The sequence below is a fragment of the Pezoporus wallicus genome, unplaced genomic scaffold (genome assembly GCF_028554395.1).
Source record: "Pezoporus wallicus isolate ANWC-B61680 ecotype Strahan unplaced genomic scaffold, APGP_CSIRO_Pwel_v1 contig_5352, whole genome shotgun sequence".
Classification (NCBI taxonomy): domain Eukaryota; kingdom Metazoa; phylum Chordata; class Aves; order Psittaciformes; family Psittacidae; genus Pezoporus; species Pezoporus wallicus.
In genome coordinates this window covers 1-10,331 of record NW_026639660.1, presented here as the reverse complement: position 1 = coordinate 10,331, position 10,331 = coordinate 1, and the positions used below count along the sequence as shown (strand labels likewise).

At 40.6% G+C, this 10,331-nt stretch overlaps 1 protein-coding gene across 1 annotated transcript; it reads left to right on the top strand.

The window, feature by feature from the left end:
- Positions 1–1,355: 1,355 nt before the first annotated feature.
- DPY30 (dpy-30 histone methyltransferase complex regulatory subunit) lies at positions 1,356–4,967 on the top strand. Its single transcript, XM_057415405.1, has 4 exons — positions 1,356–1,427; positions 1,512–1,559; positions 2,849–2,991; positions 4,678–4,967. Exons 1-4 carry the CDS (start codon positions 1,392–1,394, stop codon positions 4,748–4,750), a joined length of 300 nt encoding a protein of 99 aa, XP_057271388.1. The 5' UTR covers positions 1,356–1,391; the 3' UTR covers positions 4,751–4,967.
- The last annotated feature ends 5,364 nt before the right edge of the window (positions 4,968–10,331 follow it).

Genomic DNA, 10,331 nt, shown 5'->3' with positions numbered 1-10,331 from the left:
AAACTGAGAGTTACTTTAACAACAGAACCAAGTATTAGTTTTCTTACTTCTTACTGTATAAAATACATGATTTTATTAATATATAAAAATCATAAATATACAACTATTCATGACCTAGATAAACTTACCAGTGCCAAAAAAAAACCAACAAACATTGAAAAAGGCAGGAAGTTTCATTATTTTTCATCTGGAAATGACTGGAAAATAATGCAGCAGCTAGATAGGTATTTTTGGTTTGTTTTTTTTTGTTTGTTTGTTTTTTTTTTAATATATATAAGTGCCCTTTTTTAAAAAAAAAAAAGTTATCTCTCCTGATGTAAAAATGTAGCAAATTTTGGAATAGAGAATTTCAGAAAGTTCGATGTTAAAAAAATGTAGCGCTCAAAAATGTCTAGAAAAATAAGCCCCCTATCAATAGATAACAATCTATAGTCACTATTAGCCATCTGCCAACTCTAACATCACCCCATTCCTGAGCAAAACAGAAAAGCTGGTGAAGGAGAATAAACTGAGGGACAGACTGAATGACAACAGGAAAACAGTAACTTTCAAACCAGCCTGATGAGTTAATCTCCACAGTCCCCTTTAGTTTCTAAAGGCAGCATGACGGCTGTATAAGCCGTATGCCCGCACCACAACACCCCACAGCCACAATACCATCACTGCTTTACACCCCTCAGCCCCGCTCCGGTGACTTAAGAACCGCCGCGCGACCGGCACTGCCCAGCGGCCCGCTTCCGCGTGCCCGCCCGCCAATGGGGAGAGCGGGTTGAGGCGCGCAGGCGCAGTTTGTCGGGAGTCTGCGCCAGCGGCGCCACTTCTTCACTTACGTCAAAACACTTTACGACGCCGTGCGCGGTGGCAGTGGTTGCTGCGGTGAGGCTCTCGGAGACTGCCGGGTCCCGGCCTTACACACGGGTGAGAGCGAGGCGGTTGGGCATCTCCCAGGCCGCGCAGTACCCGCGGGTGTCCGCGCTGCGGCGGGCCCTGGGGCATTGGCGCTCTTTGCGGCGTGAGGAGCAGGGAGGGAGGGAAGGAGGGTAGGAAGAGAGAGGAAGGAAGGGTGTTCACCTTCCTGAGGAAGCACTCGACTGGGAGCCGGCCGTCTCGGGGGGCTCCTGTTTTAAGTGATGAGTACCGTGTTTTGTAATCCTGGTGCCGTCTTCTTCAGCCCCTGTCGCGGTTCTGGGTGTGTGGGAGAAACGCGTACAAGTTTGGTGGTGGGGAAGAAAGCACGGAGCCACTCAGTTTGCTCTCTAGTAATTGTGCCTTAATTGCCAGCAAGCGATACGGTATTAGTCTGCTAACATTGATCTTCACCTCAGCCTGCTGACCGGTATTTTATGGCTTTCCAGATTTCTGTGTGTCCAGCAAAGTCCACTTTTCAAATCATGGAGGCAGAGCAGATCATGGAGGGACAGCCACAGGTACTGCAGGAAATGCTTTATGTGCATAATGCTACATGTGTGAACGGAGCTTTTTCATTTTGCTGACAGTGTGTTATTTTTCAGGTTCCAGAAAATCCCCACTCTGAATATGGCCTCACTGAAAATGTAGAGGTAACAAAGATTTTGTTGTTGTGAAGTACCAGGGAAGTCATATTCCTGATCAAGGGGGAAAATGTTGAGTTTTGAGTCTAACTTCAGCAAATACAATGTTCCCAAGAAAGTCAGATAGAAATTGAACCTACAGAGCAACAGTTCGTTAATACGTGTTCTGTTGTGTTGCTTCCATGATATTAAATGGTACTGAAGTAAATAACGAAACCTTTAATGAGGTGGGGGTTTTTGGAAGTATCCTAGGATCATTATCTATTTCATCATTATCTATTTTATATATATATATGCTTTATTGTGCCACAAAAAGCCAGGCAGACTTAAATTACAGGGAAGAGTTGATGGAATTTCTAGAGAAGTATCAAAGGAAGGGATTCTTTTCATATTCACAGATTAATCCAAGCTGTCTTTAATTACTTATGCTGAGAAAGAGCAGACACAATCCATTCTCTCAGCTGTTGGTAACAGGGTGGATTACAGTAATAACCCTATGATACTTCCTTAATATTTATTAAAAAAGAGCCTTCAGTCTCCTTCCATTATCAGCTTTTTGCTAAGCTTTTGCAGAAACCTTCTCTTAAATATCCTTTGTGACTCATCCCCCTGCTTGTTTGTTGGCTTCAACTTCTGCTACAGAACTTTAACACGTTGGATATGTTGGTCCCGTATCTGTAGATATGCTTATGCTCCCTTGAATACATTTTGTTTACTAGCAGTGGTAGGGTACCCTTTTTTAACTGCAGTTAATGGCGTAAGATGATTCAGCACTTTTTGACCAAAAGCATTTTTGAAGCATTTTGCATACGTTTTCTTCAAAGGGTCCATCTATACTTTTAATAAAGCACAGTCTTGAAGTGCTTGACTTTAATAGAGTCCCCTTGGTCAGGCTCCACCTGAATTTCTCATGCTGTTAGTGTTTTGCGTTCGCAGTGCATGCACACAGGAGCCATTTAATTAAGACTGCTCTTGTTAGCAGTCATTCCAGTCATTCTTGGGTGTAGAATTTAAATCTCTGAATGGAAAAACAGAAATAAAAATGATAGAGACTGGTATCTTCTGATTTAGAAAACTCATGAATTCCTAATGTTGTTTCATCAAAAAGTAAGAATTGAACAGAAGGCTCCTCTGGGTTAGGTTTTTATGCAAGGACAAATATGCACTTAAATTTTCTTTCATCTTGCCAGCAACTTGTAGGAAGATGGGTACTTTGCACTCACGCTTCAAAGCAGATGTGGCTGTGAACATTACCAGTGTTCATTTCCCACTCACCCTTTTTTTGTTTTCCATTTCAGAGGATAGTAGAAAATGAGAAAATAAATGCAGAGAAAACATCGAAGCAGAAAGTGGATCTTCAGTCGTTGCCCACACGTGCCTACTTGGATCAGACAGTTGTACCTATCTTACTACAAGGACTCGCTGTGCTTGCAAAAGAGAGGTAAGATGCTTCAATGTCCCTTCTGTTGTTGGGAAAAAAGTAGGTCTCAAACATTAGTGCTATGTTACGTTTTCAGACCTCACACACCAGACAGGGCTTTGCTAGTTGTGAGAGTCATTACAACAGGTTTGTGAACCTATGAATTACTCTGGCCCTGCAGGATGTGTTCCTCACTTAGGTGCATATGGCATGATAGATTATTATTCGAATTTGTGATCTCCGAGTGAGGAATACTACTGCAAAGGTTTTGTTTCTTTAAGTCTGTTGATTGTAAATAATTGCACAAAAACTTCATAAACTCAGTGTGAAGCTATGGAAGACTGCTATGAAACTGAAACTATGAAATGACAAAAAGTGAAAGATTTAATACAAATAAACACAAAGTGATGCACCTAGGAGGATAATGCTAGTGACAAAATTATTCTTCCTTCTTGTGAAAAAAATAGCTTTAAACTGTCAAATATATGTGCCAGTGCATTGCTCAGTCAAAAAGAAATACCAAATGGTAGGACTTAGAAATTGAATGGGTAAGAACAAGCAGAATGTCACTATTTAAATTTAGAATGTTCTCATATTTTTAATATTGTGTCTAAGTCACATTCCTTTGTATTCTGGTGGAACGTGAAAAAGTAAGAATGACGAGGTTGTCAGAAGTATGGAATGCTGTCTGTATACAGAGTGACTGAACAGATACCTAGAAATGACACTTCTGAGAGAATATAATAGGAATCTGTTGAATCATGAATAGCACAAACATGAAGAGTTGGGATGAATTGTTTATTTTCTCTTCTGATAGAGCAATCCAATTAAGTGAAGCAGGTAGCTTATTTCATAATGAACAAAGAGGTGATCCTTCACAGCTCACATAATTAAGCTATATAATTTTTTGCCTTAGGTTGAGGATATTAACATTTTATTTGGGGGCAAGGTCTAACTGGACTAAGTTGTAGAGGAATCCACCAGGACTATTATAGGTGCCAACACAGAAGTTGGTACATGGTTGGAGGCCAAAAGGATGATATGTAGAAATATCTTTGTGCAGTTCTGTGTGCCTTCACCCCCTTTTTTAATGCTCTTTATAGGCTATTTGTTCACTGCCAGGCCTTTGGCCTGACTCAGTATGGAATAAGTAAATTTATTCTGTGGACAGGATCCAGATTATCAAGATTCATGCACTGTAGCTGGAAGAACTTTTTTAAAAACCTTGCAGGTGAAGGCCAGTGATCAAAAGTGTTAGCAACCTCTTGCAAGTTACAGCACCGAGAAAACAGCTCTAACGCACAAAGCTATGCAGTAACCATTTGATGAAAATGAAGCAAGAAATCACTGACAGATTAACTTCCACTTTATGCAGCACGAGTTACAGAAATAGGCAAATATGTGTAACTTCCAATGGTGTGCATGCAGTATTTACACTTACAGACTGTACTCTAGTTCTAGGCATGTGGCTGTTCTAGCAAGTCAGTAACACTGAACCAGCAGTGGCTACAACTCCTTATTAAAAACTTTCTCCTCAGACATAAACTAGTAGTTTACAGGGTAACTCTAGGGAGTTGATTATCCCTACATCAATGTTTGTGTCTGGGAGGAGTTATGTTGCTTTTAAAGGGAAGGTAATTAGTTCTTCAGCTATTTAATTTAATCTAACAAAAATTAGTAACATTTTATTTATTTTCTTCTTTGCAGACCACCAAATCCCATTGAATTTCTAGCAGCATATCTCTTAAAAAACAAGTCACAATTTGAGGACCGAAATTAACTCCATAAAAACGAGGACAGTTTGGCTGCTAGACTGAAATGTTCATTTGCCACAGTTTGTTTTCTGCTGTAAAAATCCTTTGGAAGTTTGATGTTGTCTTTCTTAATCACACAGTTTGCTTTACCTTTTGAGTTATTTAATAAAGAACACTTTTAATTTGTTCACTTGTTTTAAACCAGTTATTAAGAGACTTTCAAAATAAAGTACAGAAACTGCACTGCTGGATGAAAGTCTGAATAATTCCGTAGGGCTACATCACCTGATGGTGTATGACACAAAGAGGAAAATTCCTTATGGGAATCACATGGGTGATAATGTATGTAACTTAATTTGATTTTATATAGCATCCTCAACACGCAACATGCCTAAACAGAAAGCAAACAAAAGCAGTTAAAATTTATTTTGAGGAAGTACTGATAAAGCAGAGGGGAGAGAAGTTGCTTCAGAAGACCACAAAATGGGTTTAGTTAGAACAAACTATTAGATTCAGCAGCTGAACAGCTCAACTGCAGTGTCAGATGCGGATGTGTACATTCATGAGGTGTGCTGTTCAGCATTAGTCATTGATCTTCTGTGACTGCTATGCTGAATTTAATTGGCAGAATAAAGTTTGAAGGGACTTGGAAAGGTTCAGTAATTCAGTTCTCTGTATTGCTACCCTAGTTAGAATGTTCCCTCTCTGTCCTAGAATCATAGAATATCTCTAGTTGGAAGGGACATGTAAGGACATAAAGTTCTCAAGGACTACTGAAGACTAAACTGCATGACTGACAGCGTCATGCAGGCACTCCATGAACCTTGACAGGCTTGGTGCTGTGACTAGCAAAGCTCTGAAATACCAAAGTTGTAGCTGAAGAACTAGCTAGCCCATGTTATTGGCAATGGAACAACCTAAACACAGCCCTCAGGAGCCCCATTTTTGTTTTCTGAAACTTGTAACAAGGAGCATAATTAACGTTGTTCTCTAGTGCTGAATATGGAAACCTAGATTAAGCACGGCCCAGTTTTTAACAGACTGGGAGAATAACAGTAACTTGTTTTGATGGTCACAGAAATGGTAAACTTGACTTTTAAGAGTTGCTCAAATAATCAAAATCCTAAATTTTTATTCAAATAAACTTCAATATTGCCATCCATTTTGTGCTTCTACCTAATTGCTTTAACAAGGCAGGCAGTTAAAACCTAGAAAATTAAATTCTTTGCTGCAAGGGCTGGAGATGTTGAAGCCTGCTTGCCTTTTTTTTTTTTTTCTTTCCCAATTATGCATGAATTCAGAGTAAGAGACACATTAAGTTCTCATTCGACTTGTTCCTACAATGACTAAAAAACCCATGCTGTATTGGCACTATATTATGTGTTCCACTGCGCAGTAGTATTTTCCCTTTGTTCTCTGACACTAGATGAATTTCCTATGGTAACATGAAGACTTTTGTTTTAACATGGCTTTTCTTCTTTAAAAGCTTAGATACATGTATGTAAGAGCAGCCAGAAGATAGATCTTTCAGAGGAAAGTACATTTCACCTGTGCTAGGGGCTGGGATGAGATCTGGTTGTTACTCCTAGTAGGAATGCTCTCAGTATTTTACATATTTCTTAAAATGCTAGGAGGGAAACATTGAATTAGCGCAGTCCAAGAACAGTAAGACTGGGGAACACAAAAAAAAATTTAAGAGACCTGCAAACCCAAACCCAAGTCTAAAAAGTTCTATTTTGGAAAACTTACGGAAACTGCAGAATACGATTACTAATTCTGTTGCATTGTGGTGAACACACTCTCCATCTAACTCTGACACTTCAAAATGATTTTAACTGTGTTTTGACTTTCTGGAACGAGTAACAACATTTCAGTGAAGAAAAGAAACGCCATAAAGACTTGGTAGTGATGTTTTTATTGCTGAAGCAGCATTCCAAGGTTTCATCCATAGGTGGCAACATCGCAAGACTGTAAGAATTGTTAAATGCATGGGGAAAAAAAAAAATATCTATGCTGCTCCCCAATTTCCATGTTGAAAATTTGTGCAAGACCATACAAAAAAAAAAAAGCAGTTCAGCTATCACTCTTCCCTAGACAGAGCGGTTTCCTTACACTGTATCGTCATACCTGAATTCAGCATACAATCAGATTTCTCATTTTACAGTAGCACCCATCAAGCAGCTGCACAATGCTTGCAACCCCTCCAGCTTTCTGCACAGCTCTTGCACCAACCTAGAATCTCAAAGCATTGGTACCAGTCTTACAGTGAGCTATCCCTGCCAGCAGCAACCCACCTACTCAGCAGCTGGTGCCACTGTTTGGTACTTGGTGTCACCTACTGTGGTCTTCCCATCTAGGCTAGTTGGAGAGAACAGAAAAGCCATGTTCACACAGTGATGATGTTAGATGTACAACAGCAGCTTTTCTGGACAGCTTCCTGCAAGAAAGTAAGTTGAAATATTACTAGCAGCAGTGAACTCACCAGCTCTATGAAATTAATCTTTGTGATTCTTGCAAAGGCATGACAAGTCAACAAGAAAAGTGCAACCATACTTGTTACATTGGCTTCACCAACTGGGATCTGCTGAATAGAGAATACTCTGTAACAGGAAGAAGATGGTAAGGTACTATCTGAATAATCAGATCGTATCTGAATAATCCAGTTGTCCAAGTTAGGAAAGTAATGATAAAGTCCAAATTTTCAAAGTATTTACTGGTTTTAAACGTTCCCTGCTATGAAACAATTAAAATTCTCTGAAAAGACTTGACAGATGCTTGCTATCCCGATTTAATCCAGAAAGAAGTACTTCTTTTCCTTAGCAAACACCAGTTCCAAGGCCTTCAAGAGAAATGTATTTCATTTTGAAGTACAAATTAAAACCCAAGTGATTTCACATTTATAAAAATGAGGAACTCATCAATAAAATGAACAGATGGAAGGGGCTACAAATTATTAACAGATGTAGAATAAAAGCTTGAAGAAATAATTGAAAATGGCAACTTCAGATGTATGACAGGCCACTGCTAAGTAGCTGAAAGCCATTATCTCTTGATTCTTTAACAACTATTTTTCAGTTTTCTCCACACTACCCTAGGTAACTGAGTTAGTATATGCTCTAAAGGGCAGTAAAGTTAAGCAGAAAATAAAACAGAAAACTGATCAACACCAAAGCACACCTTACAAGACGACTATTTTAGATCCAATAACCAGACACTACTATTCATTAACTGTGAAAGAATTACATATGACTCATGCAGTATTTTGAAGTCTGCCTTTTTAAATGATTCCACAGATAACATTTTCTTTTACCTTGAAGGGGACAGTAAGAGAAGACAGTAAAAGCAATTCTGATCAAAGGGTCCTCTATCTTCATACTCTGAAGCCTGTTACCACCCAAAAAATACTGTTTGACTTGCCAATTTTTTATTTTTTTTTTAAATCTCTTATTTATCAAGGACATTCTCCAAAATGAGTACAGGCTTTTGAGCTATGCATTTTCTTTTCTGAAGTGCTGTCACTATTTCAAATGTGGTCTGAGCTGAAGAACTTCTCTCTCCTCATCAGACTTTCTAGAAATGAAGCAGCTGCTTTCAAACAAATGAAAAACATGAAAAACTCTGACACATACAAGCAGTAGAAACCAGTAGACTGGAAACACATGAGAAGAATCCCTGTGCCTACCATGCTTCACAGAGTACAGGTCTGATTTATTCTTACCACTGTACTAATTATGTAACATGATATTCTTAGTCAAGCCTTAGCTTGAGTTCCCTGCCTCCCTTGCACATCAGAGAAAAAAAACAGACTGACGTAGTAGGTCTGAACAGGTAAGTGCTCCTCTTACTTCTCCCTCTACAGACAATGCAGGAGGATCTCCCAACATTTCCCATGCTTCACAGCATTCAGCTGAAAGCTCAGCCTAGTTTTTCAGCCTGTGGCTAAAATCTTCCACATCCTGAGCATGAAGAAGCCCAGCACCAAGCACCACCATCTTCTATTTAATTGAAGAGCAGCCTGCTTTTCTGTTTCTACTGCCTTGATTTTTATTGTGTGAAAGCTCTTCCTCTAAATGGTAGAGAGGAATACCAGATAACTAAAAACTATTTTAACCTCCAGTTCCCCTAAGATGTTTTCTCTAGCAGCCTCCTCTAACTCTTCTCGGTGGACTGTGGGACAATGGTGCATCAAAAACTTGAGCTGTATGTTGCTTGACCTTTCTGTAAGTACATAATCACAACGTTTATTTTTCTCCATGGAGTAAAATTTATCATCTGCTGCATTTAGTTAACTTTGTTGAGGGATGAGCAGTAAATTCCGGAACTATTCCCAGTACCGAAGATTTGTACTGTAAAAGACTTGAGAGTTACAAATGGGTATCACAACTGCCAATATAGCTTTATGTTACAGCAGTCAGGCTTTATTGACAAATAGTTCTTCCAGTCGAGACAGAGTTATAATCCATGTTAAGCTTTTTCAACACACTATTTGTAAAAGAACAATGGAATAATATAACGATAGATAGAGCAGTGAAGGCTATGTTAGGCATTTTCTGGGACAGTCAGGCTCCATTTCCTCATGGCAACCCATTACAAACATTATTACTTGGAGATCCTAGTCCTTGTTGCCCCTCAGCTGCACTGGGAAGCCAGTGTCATGGGTGCAGAGGAAGGTCGTCACTGATAAAAGTGACATCAGCCACACCTCTACAGCACAAGCCTTTTTGCTCTTCAAGACATACTGCAAACAATGCCTTTGTCCCTCTCCTTTGCTTAAAAAAACACAACAAAACCACACAACTCAACTAAATCACTCACACACACAAGCTCTGTATCTTGCATGCATTTATAACTAGCTGGAGAACTTTATGAAGAATAAAATCACTAAGGGGGAAAAGGAGAATGCGTTTCCTGGCCTGGCTCTTGTATCTTCCAGCTCACAAAGCATCATTCTGCCTTAATACTTTCATGGCTGCAACCTCTCATTGCGCCAGCTGAGGCCTCCGTCTCTCCTGGGTGCATCTCATACATCGGTGGCTAAACTTGCTCGTCCCTTCGTCCCTTTTGTACTGGTTATGCTTTCCTTCCCAGTTCTGCTTTATTAGCTATTTTGAGCTGTGCTTGATTTCTCCGTGGCAGCACGACGGAGAAATTCACCAAGCTGATTAAAAAAAGTAAAGGATAGGAATTGGAGACTTCCACACAAAGGCACTCCCGCAGCCCCCGCTGCGACACGGGAACGACGACATACGTGAGGCGCCGGAAAGGAACTGTGCTAGCTGGAAAGCAAGGCCCCTCCGCCCAGCGCGCTCCCTGTTCTCTCTACCCCTGCCTTTGGGAAACGTGCTCTGTACCTCGAAATCCGACCTGATCCTACAGCCCCCGCCGAGACTGGAGGAAGCCGAGGACGCTGCACCGTACTCTCCTCACAGCAAGGGGAAAACCCCCGGCACCAGAGAGCGCCGCTTCGCTCTCGACAACATCGACCCGCTCACCTCCTGGCCCGGATGGAAAGCGGGGCAGCGGTGCTCCGCGCTCAGCCATGCCGGCGGGAGGCTCCCGCGGGCCTTAGGCGCTCCCTGAACCGCCACCGCCCCCTCCGCCATGCCG